The sequence below is a fragment of the Pelodiscus sinensis genome, chromosome 2 (genome assembly GCF_052426305.1).
Source record: "Pelodiscus sinensis isolate ZL-2025 chromosome 2, ASM5242630v1, whole genome shotgun sequence".
NCBI classification, from domain to species: domain Eukaryota; kingdom Metazoa; phylum Chordata; order Testudines; family Trionychidae; genus Pelodiscus; species Pelodiscus sinensis.
This window is the reverse complement of record NC_143053.1, coordinates 103,868,555-103,890,122: the sequence shown is the minus strand read 5'-3', so window position 1 is coordinate 103,890,122 and position 21,568 is coordinate 103,868,555. Positions and strand designations below refer to the sequence as shown.

Here is a 21,568-nt window from a genome sequence, read left to right as displayed (position 1 = left end):
TCCCTTGTAAGAACTGGTCTCACAGCAGACAGACCAGCATCAATTGGCATTACAGATAAGAAAGAGAAATACATGACCCCATGGGTATATAAGGTGGTACAGCAGCACACTCTCTTTTGAGTGTCATTCTACCCTCTACCTGCTGGTCGGGTTAGGTGTTTGACCTCCCGAGGTTCTATGGGGACGCCCACCTCGTATTTTTGTCTTTCCTAGGAATTGAGGGACCGGCCCTGGCCTGACATGCTGGAGTCGAGAGGCACAGAAGGGGGTAAAAATTGTACCTGGATGTGGTCCTCTGTCTTAAGTGTACACATAGAAAGAGTAAGCTGTTACTTGGTACCATTATTTCTATTTTCCTATCTTTATCTTCTTTATAACCATTTTTAAGATCTATATTTTGCTAGTAGTTAAGAAATAGAACAATAGCCATTGTAACCATATGATTTATAAGCTTCCTCAATAAACCTGTAACTGTTTAAGCTTTAACCTGACTCCTTCAGTTGCTGTAATAGAACCAAGCACCATTTTAAAAGAACTTCAGCCGGTCATAAAGGGACCCCGGTCTCAGCAGTTAAAGTCTCGGGTGTATAGTATACACACACACACCACTCACTGCCCTGACCATTGGTTGGCAGAATTGGGGCACTCGTCAACCTCCTCCAGGTTGCCCGCTGCAAGGGACCCCGGTCTCAGCAGTTAAAGTCTTGGGTGTATAGTATACACACACACACCACTCACTGCCCTGACCATCAGTTGGCAAAATTGGGGCACTCGTCAACCTCCTCCAGGTTGCCCGCTGCAAGGGACCCCGGTCTCAGCAGTTGAAGTCTCGGGTGTATAGCACACACACACACACACACACACACACACACACACACACACTGCCCTGACCGTCGGCTGACATAGATAAGCAGAGTTTGAGACACATCTCTCATCCACACTTTCTGCTGGGAATTCAGGATGCAAGCATAGTCTACTAAAAGCATTTATTGCTCTGTGGCCAGAGATTGGGATCTGATGCTTCTGTGCATCAAAAAACCTTCCTGTGGCAAAATTTCAAATTAAGGAAGCCTGAATAAAAATGATGCTTCAAGAAAAAAAACACTACTAACCTGAAAATAATGGTGCCAAAGTACCCAGACTCTAGAGGATTGAACTGAAGCCTTCAGAGCGCTGGAGGAACAACCAGGCTTCCTGGCAACAGGCCCAACATCAAGACAAAACACCAAACCATCAGAGATGAAAATGTGGAGACTGTGCAAAATAAAGGCCAAGGTTTCAAAGCAAAGTGAGCAAGTCTCACAAATTGCTGAGGCTTCTCCCGGTATAGAGATGCCAAGGCTTACTGGGGGCTGAGGAAAGGAGGAGGGGACAACCTAAAACTTACAAGGCTAAAAAAGAAAAAGGTCTCATACATAAGACGACAATTTAGTCACGGATTCCATGAATTTACTGGGCTCCAAGACTCCTTCTGCTTCACAGCTACCAGCAGCTGTGGTCAGTTCCAGAGCAGGGGCTGTGCACTCCATGTGGCTGCCTCCCCTGCTGTGTCTCCCATGGCTTTCACTAGTGGCTGCAGCAGGGATCACATGCTCCAGTCCATGGCTTCCAGCAGGCGTCTACAGCCAGGGCTATGCACCTCAGCCCCATGGTGGGGACTGCAGCAGGGGCTGCAGTGGGAGTCATGCACCACCCTCAAGGCATCTCAGGGCCATGTGCCCCTTTCCCTTCCAGCTCTGGCCTGGGCTTGGCAGAGGCTGCCATCAGGGCCATGCATCCCTGTCCATCAGCTGTGGCAGCTCTGAAGTGAGATCCGCTGTGGCTGTGTCCCTCTTCTCAATGCACTCTAGCCCCATGGCTTCTGTTGGGGGCTGAAGCTGAGACTGCGAACCCCTGCCCAGCAGCCGCAGTGAGAACCATGTGTCCCCCTCATAGCTTCCAAGGGCCGTGTCTGGGGCAAGGAGAGCCTGCAGCTGGGACTGTGCACCCCACTTCTGCAGCTGAGACCAGCTCTGGAAAGAGGGCCGTGTACCCCACCTCATGGTAGTACCCCCACTGCTGTGGTCACTGAAACCAGGGCTGTGCCCCCTCAATGATAGAGGGGGCTCAGCCTGTCGGCTCTTCCCCCAGAAGATGCCATTCCTCTCCTTACTGAGCCCTGATCCGGGTTATTTTTAGTAAAGTCATGGACAGGTCCTGGGCTCCACTGTTGCCTTGAAGTTGTGTCTCTAAGGAGAAATTCAAATGCTGCCCAGATGATTAGCAGAGCACCCATAGCTAGGTTTTTTGTTTCTACTGGTGGTGCACATTCAAACATGCCTCAGTGCACATAAAAATTGTTCTGCACATGAATGGAAAAAATCCACACATGGGTGGTCCTGATTTGGGCAGGGGGCTGGACTCGATGACCTCCTGAGGTCTCTTTCAGCCCTAGGACTCTATGGGTATGTCTAAACTACATGGCTCCGTCAACGGAGCCATGTAGATTTGTTTGTTTGGCAAAGGGAAATGAAGTTGCGATTTAAATAATCGTGGCTTCATTTAAATTTAAATGGCTGCCGCGCTGAGCTGACAAACAGCTGATCAGCTGTTTTTCAGCTCAGCGCACTAGTCTGGACGCTCCCCTGCCGACATGAAAGCCCTTTATCGACCTCCCCGGTAAACCTCATTCTACGAGGCATAATGGGGAGGTCGATAAAGGGCTTTCAGGTCAGCACAGGAGCGTCCAGACTAGCGCACTGAGTCGACAAACAGTTAATGAGCTGTTTGTCGGCTCAGCGCGGCAGCCATTTAAATTTAAATGAAGCCGTGATTATTTAAATCGCAGCTGCATTTCCCTTTGCCGATCAGCCTAATCTACATGGCTCCATCGATGGAGCCATGGAGTTTAGACACACCCTATGATTCTATGAAAAGATTAAAGGGGTCATTGCTGGACTCTGTGAATGTTTATTTATTGCCTGTAACCTGTCCTTTTTACTAAAAATAAACTGAGACAGTTTTGACCCTAAGGATACATAAGGAATAGGAATCTCACAAGAAAATGTCAAGAGCTAAGAACAAATCACTGAAGGCTTGTGCAGATGGCAAAATTAATGCACTGTGGATTCTATGCACTAATAAGCCAAGTACTACATCACTGCATGACCCCTGCCACCATACTACAGAACTTATAGTGTGTGGTAGCTAGGTCCACACAGCTAATTAGCCTGCAATAGGCTACAGCACTATAGCTTTACACACCTGTTTGCCACTCACTATTAGTCTCTATGGGTATGTCTACACAGCAAAGTTATTTTGAAATAACAGCCCTTATTTCAAAATAACCTTCCTAGTGTCTACACAGCCAAACTGCTATCTCGAAATAAATTTGAAATAGCGGAGTGCTTATTTTGAATTTGATAAACCTCATTCCACGAGGAATAACGCCAAATTCAAAATAGCTATTTCGAAATAAGTGCTGTGTAGACACTTATTTTGAAATAGGGGGCTTCCAGCCTTCCCAGAGTGCCCTGGTGGCCACTCCAGCCTCGACCAAGAACACTCCTCTCCTTCCCTCCCTCCCTGGAGCCCTTAAAGGGGTAGACTCTGGCCACTGTGCCTGTGCCAGCACCAAGCCTGCCAGCCTAGAGCCAGCAGTCACTGCCCTTGACCAAGTGGCCCCAAAACATGAGCCAGCAAGCCACTGGCAGCCAGCCCTCCACCACTCACCAGAAGCAGTCTGCCAGCTCCCAGGAGCCTGCCAGGGCCCAGAGAAGGTGGGCGCCTTCCTGGTTCAGGGTGAAGACCATGGAACTTATTCAGGTTTGGGGGGGATGCCCCCAACATCCATGATCTCCACACTAGATGGAGGAATGCGGCCATCTATGGCAGAATAGCTGCCAGCCTGGCCACCAAAGGCCACATGCGAACCCAGGAGCAGATGCACATGACAATCAAATTGGTCTGACAAGACCCCCACCCCTGAGTCTTGAGCTTCCCCTCCCCCTTCTTCCCCTTCCTTCCCCTTTCCAACTCCCTCCTTCCAGGTTTCCCCCTTCCCTCTTCCACCCTCTCTTCTCCCCTCTCCCACCTCCTTTCCCCAGTCTCACCAGAGTTTTACCTCCCTCCCCCCAGTTTTGTTAAATAAAGAGAGTTTGTGTTCATGAAAATACATGTATTTTATTTGACATCAGGAAGGGTTAGGGAGGGGTAAGTGGAAGGACATGAGGGAGGAATGAGGCACAAGCCTCCAGTGGGGCATACCAGGGAGGCTCTTAGTGCTCATCAGGGTGGAAGCTCTCCCATAGGGCCTCGTGGGACCCGTGGATAGCCCCCCGATGGATCTCCCAGATGGAAGCATGCAGAAAGTACAGCCAGGCTCACAGCAACGCATCCAAGAGAAGCACCAGAGTGCCCAGGGGCAGCTCTGGGTCCATGTTGCTGAGTGCTATGGTGTCCCAAGTGAGGGCAACCAGAGCATGCAGAGACAAAATACTTTGCTGTCCCTCATTGAGGTAGACAAGCAAGCAGGGAAACCTGAGAACTGGCTGTCGGGGGGGGGTCCATTTAAGCACAGACCTCAGATAGCCTCAGGCAGCAGCCCCACACAGTAAGTCCTGACCTGGTGCCTTGCTAAAACTGGTTCCGGCCAGCCTTAAATGTGATTCATAGTCCACTTAGTGTGGACGTGCTATTTCAAAATAGCAAAATGCTATTTCAAAATGCATTTTGTGTGTGGACATGTTATTTTGAAATAAGCTATTTTGAAATAACTATTTCGAAATAAGCTATTTTGAAATAACATTGTTAGTGTAGATATACCCTATGAGGACAAGACCGAAGATTGGGCTCTGTTCATATGTACACACATAGCGTACACTCACTCTATACAATTGTAAATAACAGCACAAGCTGGGAAGCAGTACAACATAAGGTCTGGTATGGGTAGAAAACGTATTTTATTTAATTAGGAACTTTTCCAGTTCTTTATAATAAAGTGGGATTTTTCAAAAGTTCTCAGCAATGTCCTAGTCCTGCTCTCATTGAAGATAGCTGTAATATTTCAAATGACTTCATGAGGAGTAAGATTAGGCCAATGTGGAGGACTTTTGAAAATCCTAAACTATATTTATTGCACCATTTTTAAAAAGAGGGTGCATATTTTCCTTCAATGTATATTGTCAGAAGAGGAAGATCTGAAGATGGCATACTACTGAGGGAATTCTGCACATGTGCAGAATTCATATCTCCCACAGACTTCTTTGCTTCCCTACAGAAAAATTACTTCTAACAGGGATACAAAAGTGATCACATGCCTCTCCCAAGCAGCATGGGTGCATTATTTTGGGCACCTGGAGCAGCCCAACAAGCCCCTAGGACTTCCACCCCACCAAGCCCCATTCCCTCAGTACTTGGTCTCCACTTGCAGAGCTCCATTTCCCCCCACAACCAGAACCCTTCCCCCGAGTCCTTGTGAATCCGATCTCCCACACATACTCACTGAGTCACCTGCGCTCAGAGTGAACACCCAGAACCTTTCCAAACCATATCTGGATCCCTGCAAACTAAACTCCTCCACACCTGGATAGCAGAATCCAAGCCTGCCTGTTCACACCTGGTGTGCCTGGCAAGGAGGGGCAGAGTACTGGGATGTTTCTATGCCAGGCCTGGCCCTTGCGCTGTGTCAGGGTCGGGTGCGGCTTCACCACCAAGTCAGTGTCCTAGGAATTGGGGGAATGCAGGGCAATCTCCCATCTCTGTCTGTTCAGTGGCATGTGCTCCCCACTGGCATGCTGGAGCCTCCACATTTAATTACTGTGCAGAATTTTTACTTTTTTGGTGCACAATTCCCTCAGAAGTAATGGCACTACTTTATGGGATCTAAGCAGAGTTTGGAGATTTGAAGTTAAAGTTCTAAAAAGGGTAACTAGCTACTTAACCTTAACTACAGGCAGTCCCCGACTTACGCGGATCCGACTTATGTCGGATCCGCACTTACGAACGGAGCTTTCTCGCCCCAGAAGTCGGGGCGAGAAAGCCCCGTTCGGAAGCTGCTCCGGTGCCCCTGGTCTGCTGGAGACCGTCTCCAGCAGACCAGGGGCACCGGGCGGGTTCCCGCGCTTCTGAGGCTTTGCCAGAGCAAAGCCTCAGAAGCGCGGGAACCGCTGCTGCTGCCCCTTGAGATCCGGTGCCTGTGGTCTGCTGGGGACGGTCAAAGCGCTTCAGTCAAAGCAGCAGCAGCGGCAGTTCCCCGCGCCTCTGAGGCTTTGCTCTGGCAAAGCCTCAGAGGCGCGGGACCCCCCCATGGCTGCGGCTTCAGTCAGGGTGCCTGTGGTCTGCTGGGGACCGTCCCCAGCAGACCACAGGCACCCAGACTGAAGCCGCAGCCGTGGCGGGGTCCCTCGCCTCTGAGGCTTTGCCAGAGCAAAGCCTCAGAGGCGCGGCACCCCGCTGCCGCTGCGGCTCTGCTCCCCGTGTCTCTGGTCTGCTGGGGGGGGGGGCGCAGCTAGTGTGCTCCCCCCCCAGCAGACCAGGCTTTTGTTTTGGACTCTGGGGCAGAGCAGCTGGGGCGCTGCCGATTTGTCCTGCAGCGCCCCCGTGGGCACTACTGGACCAACCCGGCAGCACCCCAGCTGCTCTGCCCCAGGTCCTGATTCAGCCGCTGCTGGTCAGTTTCAGCAGCGGCTGAATCAGGACGTCTGGGGCAGAGCAGATGGGGTGCTGCTGGGTTGGTCCAGTAGCACCCCAGCTGCTCTGCCCCAGGCGTCCCCAAGTCAGCTTCTGCTGAAACTGACCAGCGCTGACTACAGGAAGCCCCAGGCAGAGTTGCTCTGCCCCGGGCTTCCTGGAATCAGCTGCTGATCAGTTTCAGCAGCAGCTGACTTGGGGACGCCTGGGGTTCTTAAGTTGATTCTGTATGTAAGTCAGAACTGGCGGTCAGTTTCAGCAGTGTCTGAATCTGGACGCCAGTTCCGACTTACATACAGATTCAACTTAAGAACAAACCTACAGTCCCTATCTTGTACGTAACCCGGGGACTGCCTGTATATACTTCTTCAGTGATAGAAAGCACCATTTCTTTCCCAGTCCCAATTATTCATGTGCCCCTCACCTCTGGATTTCTGCCACAATTCACACCACAATGTCAGAACCATCTAGTGAGGGCTGCTGCCCTCATTCCCTTTGACTGGCCCATAAGGTGACCAGATGTCCTGATTTTATAGGGACAGTTCCAATATTTAGAGTTTTGTCTTATGTAGGCTCCTATAAACCCCGTCCTAATTTTTCACAGTGGCTATCTGCTCATCCTACTTGCCCAGGAGCTGTCCCTGGCCCATGTCTTTGCAGAGCTCATCCCTTTCCCAATCCTTTCCCCTGTAGCTGGACACAGCTCCTGTCAGTTCCCACCCACACAGCACCAAAAGGTAGCTAATATATCCAGGCTGCTAATGGCCACCAACATAACCCAGCCGCCTCCTGTCCCCTGGCTGCAGTGCAGCCAGGCAGGTGTTAAAGAATGCATTGTGGCCTCAGGAATCTACAGGAGTGGTTGGGATGTGGCAGAAATGAGGAGGAAGTAGTGACACCAAACCCCACCCCAGTGAGATAGCTGTGAGGGTGTTCAGTGCAGCCTGGCTCCTTCCCTTCCCAGCCAGTCACAGTGAATGCCATCCTGGCCTAGAGGCAACTCCTGCCTTCTCCAGGCTTCCACACAAATAGTAGCAGCAGCCTGGTGTGGTAGGGCAATCTCCAGCACATGCTCCTAGCTGCAAAGCAGAGGGGCACAGAATCTCTGCTCATCCCAGATAGCCCGAGCTACCTGTCAAAGGTGAGGAAAGGATTGCACTGAAAAAGGCACAGCGAGCGACTGTGAGGCCAAGGCTACATGGCTTGTGTTTCCGCCCCGCTCCTCTCATATAATCTGTGCTGACAGGGTTCACATCTGAACCTTTGAATTGTACTCCCCACACATACTATCAATAGTTACACATCACTTCTGTTAAAAAGGCCCCAAAACATGGAACTCACTGTGAGAAGAAATCAGAACAACCACTAATCCTAAACCCAGCTACTATGGTTATAGAATGAGTCATGTACCTGCCTCAATTGAACAGAATATTTTAAACATTTGAAGAGCCAAGCAAGAAACAAAAGTGTTTGGAAGGCCTAATCTGCTGCAAGGCTATTCTAACTTTACCATACACACACTGCTCTTCCAGAGCTATTTCCCCAAATGTCTCTCCTAAATGCAGGCTGTTAGCATGCAGTTTAAAAAAAATAACATTATGCTGCAAGAATAGTGTCTCTCTTGGTGCTAGGGACGGTTTCATTCATTTTTGTAAAGTGCCAGGCAGAGACAGTAACGTGATAATTTTATGTTAAGCTTTAAAAAAAGAAACCTTCTCCTACCCAACAGTTCCCACAGCACAAAGCTGTGTTGAAATTTCCTCTCTCACATTTACTTAGATTTTAAACTCATTAGTTACAGCAGCCATCCTTCCATTCTGTGTTTGTACAGTGCCTAGCACAACAGGACCTTTGTCCATCTCCAAGGCGCTGCCACAATACAAATAATAATAATAATTAATAGTATTATAATAGCTTAAATGTGAATGTTTCATTATGTTTTCTAATTATTTCTTGTTTATTCATCACTCACTTGAGTTTCTTGAAGGCCTCTCTGCCACCAGCCACATAGTGCTCTCCGCTCTGGAGCTCCTCCAGCTGCTGGACACGATGCCCACCTCGCGGGGTGTAGATGCTGCGCACAGCTCCAAAAGGCGCCTTCACCCCACCTGTCACCTCTTTCAGGAAGACATCAAAGTTGGACACTTTCTTCTCATGGATGATTACCCGGTGCCCCGGGAAGAATGGGTCCCCGTTGCGATACACCAACACACTCTTCACCATCGGCTGTGACAACCAGGCCGGCTTTGTGCTAGGGCAACTCATGTTCACCTCCTCTTGCTGTGGCTGGACAGTCAGTGCTGCCTTCCAGGCAGCGTCTGCACCTATTTATTCAACAAGAATGTTCCTCTCTCACACACACTGTCAAATACCTGTGAGGCATGAACTGTGTACACACACGCACACGATACCTGCCCCAAGGACCACCTCCAATAAGCAAATCCCTCTCTAAAGCAACCAGGGAGGGATTAGAGCCTCCCTAAGGTTTCCAGTACAATTCTGTTCAGCCCTTAAAGCTCAACCTTTGCTAGGCAACCAAGTCTCGTTGCTCCCTGGAGCCTGGGGTGGCTAACACAGATTATACTAAACCATATCAAAAACATACACAGAGATCTAAAGGAGGAGGAAAAGTGACTGAGCATAGTAAGAAACCCATAGTTCTGCCAGGATCTTTACAGCTTAGCTTTGCACTTGCAGCTCTCTTCTTTCACAAGTGGTTTCACTCTGTTGCTCTGGAAACTTTATCCTGCTTCTTCCCTCCCCTTCCCACCTCAAAAGGGGGGGGGGGGGAGAAAGGAAGAAAGCCAGCCAACCGAGGCAGGCTGCCAGACTGCAACACACTACAGATTAAGTTTAAACACACCAACCATATCGAGCTGGACAAGTAATGAGAAATGCCGGGGCCCAGAGGGAGTTAGTCACAAGTATTTTATTTGGGAAAAAAATGGCAGGCAATTTGTGACTATTTCAGAATTATTCGCCTGACCCTTTGAAATGGGGAGGGTGGACATTTTTTAGAAAAATTGCAGATTGAGTAAGTTATTTGGTGCATTTAATTCGCCCATCTCTGTATCGACTTAATAACATGGAAACAGTCAGAACCTCCTAGGAGCGCAGGGGTCCCCCATTCCCCGCCCTCACACTCGGCGTGCGAGCAGGTCTCCCTCTCTCTCTCCACCTAGCACCCAGCTCTGAGCCACCTGGCGCATCGCGCTGCTACACGCTGGACCCTGCTGCTGAGTGTGTCTCATGCTCCTCTCTGGGGCTCCGGAGGATGGGATGAGAAGGGCGAGGCACAAGCCACGGCAGTTGATTCTTGCTGTTGCACAAGGAGCTTCTCCTGGGGGTGGGGGGGGTAAGAATGTTGATATTTGCCACGGTTTCCTTAGCAACCCAGGTAGCTCGAGAGCACCGATCCACTGCTGAAAAAAAGCACAGGTGCAGACCCCTTCCCACCTCCCAGGATTGGGGGGGAAGCCAGAATGAGTCTGAAGGGACAGAGGGAAGCTTGTGAGAGCCCGAAAGAGAGTGGGGGAAGATCAGAGAAGAGCTTGTATGCATTTGAAGCAGAGAAAGGGGTAAAGAGATGAACTCTAAGGGCTAACCTTCAGGGAGAAGTTTAAAACCACATCTCTTACACCACACTATGCAATGCCACAATTCCCAATGACCTCTCATGCTATGGCACACAGCAACAAAAAGCAGTTGTGGAGATGTAGGCAGATAATGCAGCCCTGTGGCAATGCAGCAGATCAAGTACTGTTTTTACGGTCTTCATTATTATCTTCTTGCTATTTAAATCACAAACTCTCTGATCATCATACTAGGTGCACAAGAGAGGAGTGCAGGATCCTTTTACCCTCCCCACATATCTGCACAAGGGCCAGGTGTACATGTCCATTTCTCTTTTTGACAGCCGTCCATTCTACAGAAATTAATTAGAATGAAAGTACTTCTGCCAGCATGAATAATAATTAAAATACCCAAGATACACTGCACAAGAAAAGACTCAGAGTGCATTTTCCTTATTAATGTGTGTTAAACTTATCTGGACAATTTAACTTCAAATATTCCAGTAAGATGTAACGCTTATTCTCAGGGTAGCCAACAAAATGGCTGGGCCCCTGGGCAATGTTGAGGGGTGGGGTGGGCCAGGGCAATGCTCCTATAGAATTGCTAGGCCCAGGGCAATTGCCTCCTTTGCCCCTACCCTAGCGGGGGGGGGGGGGGCTGCTTACTCTTGTGTCTCGGCTAAAATCCTGCCTCCAGTGAAGGAAATGGAAAAACTCCCTCTTGACCTTAATGGGGCTAGGATTGCTGACCTCCAGTCTCTAGAAGCAAAGATGTTGAGTGCATTAGAACGGTGCCTGGATACACCAACTAGGGAAGCAGCACTATTTTCTCACTGATGCTATTATTCTTTACCTTCTCTGATAAGAAAGGCCTTTCCTTATTCTTGAGTCTGTTCCAGTATTAAAATGCCTATTTTGTCTTGTGACATGTCCATTAGTTCTATCCCTTTGTTTCAATGTCTTCAAAATAAGAGACACTCAGTTACATAAAATACCGCTGGAAAGTCTCAATTCAAAAGAAGGATTTTGTCCTCAGTAGATCTTCACTGCTTTGGGTTCCTGGTCGAACACTAGGTGCCATAAATAATTAAAATAATTATAATTGGAGAATTCACTAGTTAGTGGTCAACCCTGCAACTTCTATATACACAAGCAATACTCCTAGGGAAAGATTGGCTCTTGGAGTTTGTACTTTGATTCAAAAATATGAAGTGCCATGTAATTGCTAGGCATGATTATTAGACTTTAAAAGGGTCAGAGGAAATTCCCTTCACCATGGAAACCTGGCTATCTCTTTTAAAAATCTATATAGTGGGTAAAGACTTTGCTGGACCAAGAGATCTGAAAAACAGCCCCTTCATTTTGAATCTGGTAACTCTTCATGGACTCCTTTTTTATAGAGATTAGTTTACTCAATCTCAAGAATGAAATAGACTTTTATTGGTCTCCTTTAAACCATATTCACTAAAAACTCCATTGACACAGCACCAAAGCAAGAACAAGCCACAACAAATTATGGGGAATGAGAAGTATTCCTGGGATATGAAAGACTAACAAGCATTTTTTTTAACTGAAGCTAATCTGTGAGTTCTTAATTAGGGCAATATTTATTTGGTGCCAGTGTTAGTCTTTTCATTTGTTGCTGGCATCTTATGGTTTCTTTTTATAGGACATAGACAGTCCATGTATAAAGCAACTGTCACACTGAAAACTATTCTGTATTTATAAAACATATATTTTCTGTGTTTTCCTTTCCTTGTCTTTAGTTATTAAGAACATTCACATGAAGGCTAGATCTTAGTATCTTTTTTATGCTTACTCCTCACTTTAATTCAAAAACTTGACTGGGCTACAATCAAGATATCAGTATGGCTGTGATCAAGTTCTCTGAATACACAATTTAAAAAAATCATAGTGTGCACTGGATTGTTGCCTAAATGAACAATATATATAATCACATACATATGCCTATATAAGTCTTTCTGGTTAAATTATACATATTCTGTGTGTGTGTGTGTGTGTGTGTGTGCGCGTGTGCACCTTCTTTGGTCTTTCTAGTGCCTGGATGGGCAAGGTCTGTTATAACACAAAGATAAAGTCCACGCCTACAATGATCAAGTAAGGCAGGAGTAAACTCATTCCTGCAAATTGAATTCATCTTGGATAACTTGTGTTTCCTAAGTGTAGAATTTTGTAGCTACTCCTGCAGTAGCACACAGTTGCCCCGAATACCAGAAAAAAACCATTCCACTACGAGATGTCAGTTGGCTCCAATAAGAATTGAAATGGCTGCTGCTGATCTGGATACAGACCCGCCTCGGGATAATATCAGCCACTCAAAGACACAGAAGAAAGCATGAGACTTGCCCAACTTAGCTTATCCGTCTAAACCAGGATTGAATTGAAAACACTCATGAATAAACACAAACCATTGATGGTTTATAGACAAGTTTCAAGATCAGGCCTGTTAATTTTGAATATTTTTGACAATTCATATAATTTAACACAAAACAGTGATGTATATAACATATATATTAAGAGCCAAATTCAACTTACATTAAAGATAACAAAGACTCCCATAGACCTCCATGGATCTAACATCAGACATTAAAACAACAGCAGTGTGGCACATTTATCCTAAATTATTTATGCCACTTCATAAATACATGACCCTTTTTCAAGAAATTTTCTCTCTTGTTTTTAATCAAAGGTGATTTCTGGTGTGTACAAAATTTGCTAAAATTCTTTATAGATGTCTTTGCATTATCCAATCAGAACAGAAAGTGTTTTATAAGAAGAATTTTTTGTGCTCTGATTACTCAAATTTAAAAAGAAAACAACATTTAAATATCACATGGACTTAATGAATGTAAATTATTTGATATATTTGGACACATTTTGATGACAAACAGCAACATTTTACCTTGAAAATAGTGTTTACTAGCAATGCATGACTTTCTATTACATTTTTAACACTGTATGTGCTGCTCTACCCAGAGCACTGCACAATAAGACAGTCTATAAGTCAGCTAAAACTTTGACCTCCACTGGACCTTCTCCAAACTACGTCTAGTAGAAATTGTAAAACCTTACAGAAGATTAACAGAAAATGTATCACATTTCTTCTCATTTCTTTTATTGGTTTGTTTTTTTCATGGATTGTTGCAAGATTCAAAACTGCTCTGTTCTTTTATACCAAGCATTTAGGAAATGATGATTACATTGAACAAACTGATTTCACCACACATGATGATCCAAACACACAGGAATTTTTCTCTTGCTTTTTATCTTTTCCTTTTATGAAGGAAAAATCACCCCCTGCTGTGAATTGCAAGGAAGGAAGTTAACCATTACAAGAGAGTAATTTCAGGGTGAGCAATGTCAGACATACTAGTGTTATTGGTTAACAGTTGTATTCCTCCACTCTTGCAACTTCTGATGTAATTTATAAAGGGGACAACGGCACTGTAATCGTATTTCTGCTTTCTTATCCAATGCTCTCTCGGTAATCAGACAGTCCAGCCAGATATGAAAACTCATGTAAAGAAACATTTTAGGATTTTGTCTATAAAAGGCGAAAAGGGTGATGACTTTAGTACTGTTGCAAAGTCAGGTAGTGAGGTATAATCTGTCAACCAGTTTGTCAGTTATTCACTGCCAGATTCACAGCCCCATCCCATTGACCTTAGGCCCAATTCTCACAGTCATGCGATATCCTTTAACAATGCACTGGCAAAATAAAGGAGGAGCAACAGTCCCAAGAATATCTCTGCCACAAAGCTGACATAAGGGATGGAGGAGTCTCATCTACTCCAGCCTCCTTACATCAGATAAAAGGGCCAGAGGTGCATAAAAGGGGCCCAGGGAGGAGGAAGATTGCTCAGTGCAAACTTTGCCAAAGCCAGCCAATAAGGCTGTACTCTGAGGACTCCTCACAAATCCTGGCATGCCAAGCATGATCACGGTAGTTGGGGGAGATGAGACAGGGTATGGACGTGTTGCAGAGATTCTGGGCACTGCTGCAGTCCACAGACCAGTAGTGCCCAAATTGCAGGGTACACCCCAGAGGGTTGGGCACAGCAGGGCCCAGACCAGCCTCCAGAGAGGGCAAAGAGGGAGCACTACTCACTAGGGTGGCTAGAGCTGCCAGGCTTTCAGTTTTCCCTGGCAACTGCGGTTGGGCCCAAAAACTCTGGCCGAAGGTGCAGTAGGCAGCCAAGACTAAGGCAGGCTCCCTGTCTATGCCAGCTCTATGCAGCTCCCAGAAGTGGCTGACAGGTCCTTGTGGCCCCTAGGCAAAATGGGACTCCACACACTGCCCCTACCCCAAGTGTTGGCTCTGCAACTCCCCTTGGATGGGAACTGCAACCAATGGGAGCTGCAGCAGGTGCTGCTGGGACTCCAAACCTCTCCATCCTGTACCCTCACCTCCTGTACCAGCCTGGAGCCTTTTCCTGCACCCTGTCTCTCTCATTCTGTCCTCACCCAGAGTCTACAACACCAGCTGGAGCCCTCCCTTCCCCCTGCACGCCAGCCCCTGCCACAGCCTGGTAAAAGGGAGGGAGGGTGTGGGTGAGTGACAGAGGGATGGCGCTGGGAGCCACGGTCCTGGAGAAGGGGCAGGGCATGGGCAGGGCCTCAGGGAAAGGGTGTTCTGTTTTGTGCAGTGAAAAAGTTGGCACCCTTAGGCACAGCCCAGGACTAGGCAGTACAAAGATGGGAAAAGCCACCTTATCTCTTTCCCCTGGACTAAGTTCTGTGCTAAGCCTCTTAGAATTGCAACAGACTCTCAAGGGCTCTGCACAGATCCTGCTCCCAGATTCCCTATGTAAGAAACAGAAGGGAGAAAAGCTCACTGTGCTGTAGCTATTGTCTGATTCACATGAGCTCATGAAACAAAGGATGAAGCAAAAATAAATACCTCAGAGCTTTAACCTTCCTGCCAAGCTGCCCCTCGGGTGTCAAATCTCACATGTTCACTGGTGCTGGGACAGAATTCTGCAGTTCTTCAATTCTTAGACTGGATCCTGGGCTGTACAGCCCTTTGACTTAGCAATGATTACTCAGTAGACCTGACTGAGTTGAGGTCCTGTAAGTGGAAACAGTGGAAACCAAGTACAACCACAGAAATGCAGCTAGAGCTGTAAATTAAATGCAGTTAACTCAAGCGATTAACTCAAAACAAATTCACTCAATTTAAAAAATGAATCATGGTTATTCACAGTTTTAATCAAGTAGAATACCAACTGAGGTTTATTATAAATAGTTTGGATGTGTTTCTACATTTTCAAATATATTGATTTCTTGACAATAAAGAACACAAAGTATACAATGCTCACTTTATATTATTTTTATTACAAATATTTGCAGCGTGAAAAACAAAAGAAACAGTATTTTCAATTCACCTTACACTCTAGTGCATTCTCTTTATCATGAAAGTACAAGATACAAATGTAGACTTTTTTTACATAACTGCACTCAAAAACAATGTAAAATTTTAGAGCCTCCAAGTCCACTCACTCCTACTTCTTGTTCAGTCAGTCACTCAGACAAACATGTTTGCTTAACTTTTACAGGAGATACTGCTGTCTGCTTCTTATTTAAATCACCTGAAAGTGAGAATAAGTGTTTGCTGGGCACTTTTTTAGCTGCTGATGTAAGATATTTACATGATAAACATTCATCTGCCACTTCATGGTCTAACTTTCATTCTACATTGTAACTGAAATATATAAATGCAGGAAAAGATCCAAAAATATCTGAAATAAATGTAAATTGCTATTCTATTATTGTTGAACAGTTCAATTAAAACTGTGATTAACTGCAATCAATTTTTCAATTGTTCAAATGTCCTATTTTCAACACAACCAAAAGTCAACATATAATCTAATTTATCTTGCTTAAATCTTAGCATCCCATAGAAATTAAGAAAGCCCCAGCTACTTCAGACCCCCAGTTCAGGCCTGTCTGCATCTCTGTCTGCCCCTCTGATCAGCACCTAATCCACCTCCCCCAGCTTGTGTGCTGAAGGGCCTGTCTTATTATCTACCCCAAAGTTTTTTGCTCCAATTTCCTATCTAGATTCTGTCTCCCCATCCTATGATTACAAGCCACACTCCTGATCCCAGCACAGTTGCAGCTAAAACTGCAAAGAGAATGGCATCTGCACTGTCCTTTAAGTCAGTGGTTTTCAACCAGGGCTTAGGGGTACACAGATCTTCCAGGGGTACTCATCTAGATTGTTGTCTAGTATTACAACAGGCTACATAAAAAGCTCTAGTGAAGTCAGTACAGTACAAACTAAAATTTCCTACAATGACTTGTTTCTACTACTCCATTTACTATACATTGAAATGTAAGTACAATATTTATATTCCAATTAATTTATTTTATAATCATATGGTAAAAATGAGAAAGGAAACTATGTTTCAGTAACAGTGCATGAGACACTTCTTTATTTTTGTCAACTTCATGAAAGGAGTACAGTAGTCTGGAAATAACCACTTCTTTAAATATCAGTGAGTGTATATCAGTGAGCTATCTGAAAGTATCATCCACTTCCTTGCATGCATGCAAGTAACCCTTGTTTGAAATAAGATCTGGCAATCATTTAGCAAACATAACAACAGCACTCAAAACAATAGTGAGAAGATGAGAACACAAAAGCATTACAAACATCCCCCTGTCCTCACACTAGTCATATGAGTATCACATACAGGATTCTCCCCTATTGCTGATGATCAACACCACAAATGTAGTGAGTTACTTACACATCCATATGTTCTCCTTCATCAGGCAAATTCTGCCCTCATTTACACCTGGTAATCCCAGTTCTGTAACCAAGGACAGAATCTATCTCCCAGGTGCATAATTAAGACAGGATTATCTGATCTGTGGCTTCTTGGATAGATAATATTGGGGGGGGGAGAAGGGGAGAAATGGCTGCACCATGGCATACTGTGCGTACAGGCTGGACCTCCCTTGTGCAGCACCCTCAGGACCTGACCTGTCCCAAATGAGGGAATTTGCAGGATATGGGGAGTTGCCCTGCCACTGGCCTCCCAGGACGCTCTCCCTCCCTACACTTGGCTCTGCTCTGGCCCCACTGCTACTGGACTCCAGCCTGTAGGTCTTGGACTCACTTCTCCCTTGCCCGACTGGCAACCCCCGCCAGGGACAGGATTCTCACTCCCAGGCACCGGGGCTCTCTGATGTTGTCAGACCAGAGAATCCTGGATTTCAGAGGTTCAACCTGTACTTTGAAATGATTGCTGAATGTTGGGAATCATTAGGAAAGGGACAGAGTAGCTGTTCAAAACAATCAGGCCCTGGGAGTGGAGGAGCATGTTGAAGTCCTTGCACCCTGACCCACCTGCCAGAAGAAGCAGCGAGGAGTCCTGTGGCACCTTATAGACTAACAGAAGTGTAGGAGCATAAGCTTTCATGGGCAAAGACCCACTTCGTCAGATGCATGGTCTTTGCCCATGAAAGCTTATGATCCTACACTTCTGTTAGTCTATTAGGTGCCACAGGACTCCTCGCCGCTTTTGCAGATTCAGACTAACACGGCTACCCTACTGATACTTTACCAGAAGATGTTATGAAGACTAAAACTATAAAAGGCTTCAAAAGAGACAAAAAAGACCCTATCAAGGTGCCCCACCTCTTTATGCCTCTGCTCTGCCCCCACTCCAGCACATCTCCTAAGGCTCCACCCCTGTACCACCTCTTCCCGCTTCTGTTTCATTCCCATCCCTACCCCCATTCCACCCTTTCTCCCAAGTCTCCTCCCCCAAAGGATAGGGCCTGGCAGACTAGTGGGGGGCCTGGCACTGGCAACTGGGGTTGGGCCTGCCCCCACACTCGCCAGCAGCAGTGGGAAGTGGAACAACTCATGGCCTCATTGCTCCACTCTGCCACAAGGGAGTACAGGGGGTGGTCCCACCAGTCCCTCAGGAGATGTGGCTGGGAGAGCAGAGCGGGCTAGGGCTGAGTTGCTCTGCTTCCCACCACTGCTGGTGAGTACAACGGCAAGCCTGACCCCTACTACCCCCTACTGGGCCACACTAGGTCCCATGAGCCCCCCGCTCCCCCCCCCACAAAGTGTAGGGCCTTGGGCTGTTGCAGCAAACCGTCCTATGGCTGGGATAGCTCTGAAAAGAGAAATGGACCTGTCTTTCATTACTGGGACAGAGTGGCGCCCCGCCACCCCTGTCCAACTCCCAAAGTCCCCGCTCTGTCGCTGCCGCTCTGGGGTAACTGCGGTTCCAATCGCCCGTACTGACGGGGGAGATAGGGGGGTCCAGGCCCTCCCTCACTCCCGGACCTCAGCCCAGGGCCCTAAGGTCAGGATCGATTAACCCTGCCCTGCTGGGGGGGTGCTGGCCTGCAACCCACCATCACGCCGGCTCCTTGCCCTGCCCTGGGCTACTTCCTATCCCCCTCCCGCGGGCCTCCCTACCCGCCTCGCGGCGCCGCTTTGCTGCCATGCTCCTGGCCTCGGCTCGCCTGGGGTGCCCGGGCTCCCCCCAACGCCTGCCGCTACGCCCCGTTCTCCTCCGCCCTCCCGCTCCGCTCCACTCTGTTCCGCTCCGCTTCACCCTGCTCCGCTCCGCTTCCCTCCTCCCCCACCGGCGACCGCCGGCATTTTGAAATCCCCGCCTCCAGCGTGGTTACGTCCCACGCCACGCACCCGGGCTCCGCCTCCTCATCCCTCTCCCCCCAGCCCATGGCCAACAGGGAATCCCTGGCGCTGCCGCTCAGCCAAGCGGCAGCGGCCGAACATACGGCGCACGTCCCCCTCGGGGGGGGAGTCACCCCGAGGACAGCCAGGGCGACCGTGGCTTTAGTGTGGGGCGGGCTCGCCTCCCGGGGGGGGGCGGACCCGCTCCGTCACACTGACCATATCTATCAACAGCAATTAGCCAGGATGGGCTGGTGTGGTATCCTAGCCTCTGTTTGCCAGAAGCTGGGAATGGGTGTCACTGCTCTGTTCATCCCCTCTGAACACCTGGCATTGGCCACTGTCAGAAGATAGGATACTGGGCTAGATGGACCTTTGGTCTGACCCAGAATGGCTGTTCTTATGAATGGTCAGAGTCTAAACTTTACATTACTGTTATTTAACTATGATGTGTGTGACGTTACAGTAGAATACTGTATAGAATAAATCAGACTGCAAAAGCCAACCTTGATGCAAAGGGTTTAAATACATTAATACAAGACAAACAAATGAAGTCAGTGCACTAGTATTCACTTACATTAACTCTGAGCTTGTGCTTAATAATGAAAATGGTCAACAAAATGTATGGAGAGGGTTTGTGTAAAGTTTCCAACCAAAGAAAATTTAATTTCAGTGCACTCTATTTTGTTAAATGGGATGTCCACAGTCCTTTCTTAAACTCACATTGCTTTGTGTAAGGTATCTAAAAACCAGTCTAAGGGATATCTGTCAGTATTCACAGCTGTAATTCTGCAGTAATTGGACTGTCTTCATTGACAGTTTGAAGTACACATTATGGGGTACTTTGACACACACACACTAATTGAAAGAAATAAAACACTGATGGGGCTGTAAATTTAAAAAAAACTACACCATAGCAATTTCACTCAGTTATGCAATTCCCAGACCAAAAACTTCATTAAAATACAATTAATGTTGTAAATATGTAACAACTAAATTTTTTCCTAAAAATCCTCATTGAAATGTTGCAATTTAAGCTATACCTGTTGCTGATACCACTTGTCAGCAACATGGGGTTTTTTTGTGCAGTCAAGACTCCTGAGAGTTCGTTGAGGTATACAGGAAAAACTTTATAAACTTTTAGGCAAAAATCCCAGATAGACAGCTTAGATAGGAAAGGTAAAAACCTCTTTTATCCAGTTATAAGGAGTAACAGCAATAAAAGTGAGGCCAATTTGATCAAGGCTTCTGAGGCAGTGTCAATAGTTTTTGATTATTTCACCTAACAGAAATAAGTCTTAGTTAAATATATTTTTTATTTTCTACAGCATTGATATATATCTCCCTCCCCCACTTCTTCTCTTCTCCCCTTGCAGGGCATCAATTCTGTGCTCATCCACTAGGTCCTCATTCTGCAAGCCACAAGCAGTCATAGTTATTATACTATAGGGGAGCTTTGAGGCAAACCCTTTCCTTATTTGACAGGATCTGGTGCATTCCATTTTAAAAATTCCTATATAATAGACCTATCAAAAGTGTGGCAACTGCATTAGATGCGCAACACCTGAGAGGTTTGCATACAATTCTGAATACTAAAAAAGCAGCTGTAGTCAGCACATCAGTAAATTAAGCCAACAGTGCATGCCTACTGTGAAAACATAAAGAGCTCCATTTATTTCTACTACACAGCAACATTTCAATACATCATGAAAGTACACACTAGAAGATTTACCTGGCATTGCTTGGGTCCTTAACTCAATTTTTTTATTTAAATCATTGTTATGGAGTGAGGTGGGGAATTAGAAGTTCAGTATGCAGGCTATCCAGAGAAGAGGGCAACCGCAGCCCTTTCTCAGTGCAGCATCTTGGGGCCAGGTGAGAAGTGCCTATCCATAGCTGCTGCAGCGGGCACAGTGGGTGGTGGGGAGGGGAAGAGGCACATGTCCCCTGGCTGGGGGACAGACACACACACAGACAAACAGGCACACAAACAAACTCTCTGAAATATATAGTAGATAACTTTCCCTTTCTCCACCCCCGCCCCATGCTGGCCCAATGGGGTTATAGCTGTCTTGGACCCCATCCCTGACCCCTTGCTGACCCCTCTGGTCATTCTACAGTATAACTGTCCATCCTAACAGGCACCTCTCTTTCCATTTTATGAGAAATAGTTGAATTCCAGGCACATCACGTGGTCCTGACACAACTAAACCCTTACCTTACTTTAAGTTCTGATAAGAAGAAGCTGCATGCCAAATTAGGTGGTATTAGCTCTTGCCATTTAGGAGGAGTTCTTGAACAAACAGACCCACAGATGGATGGACGGACACACACACAAAGTTTCTAAAATATATGGTAGATTACAATAATGCTCCACTGGTTATTATTGAATTCAATGTGTTGGCTTCACCTATAAAGCCATAAATGGGTTCAGTTTATTTGAGAAGAAACCTCTTCAGACAAGAATGCCAAGGCTGCAATCACCCCTGTTCAAGCGCCATTCTTCAATTCATTCTTTGTGGGAGGACCCCATGTCTGTGTATAACCCCACTTAAGGTAATGGGGTACCTTGTTAAAAAGTTGCAAGTTCACGGGCCTCAGTGATGAGAGAGATGCTGAACATTCATTCCTCATGTTGCTAGAT

The 21,568-nt window shown here is 46.7% G+C and overlaps 1 protein-coding gene across 4 annotated transcripts in view; it reads right to left on the bottom strand.

Annotated features, from left to right (window-relative positions):
- DCDC2 (doublecortin domain containing 2) overlaps window positions 1–15,304 on the bottom strand; it is a 119,576-nt gene extending 104,272 nt beyond the window's left edge. For 2 of the 4 annotated variants that reach the window (XM_075921151.2, XM_075921155.2), the window contains exon 1: window positions 8,642–9,389. In XM_075921151.2, coding sequence (XP_075777266.2) covers window positions 8,642–8,934 — 293 coding nt within the window. In that variant the 5' untranslated portion in view covers window positions 8,935–9,389. Of the gene's footprint in view, window positions 1–8,641; window positions 9,390–9,869; window positions 10,009–15,162 lie in introns of those variants that run through there. The other 2 variants (XM_075921152.2, XM_075921153.2) reach the window with 2 other exon arrangements.
- Window positions 15,305–21,568: the final 6,264 nt, after the last annotated feature.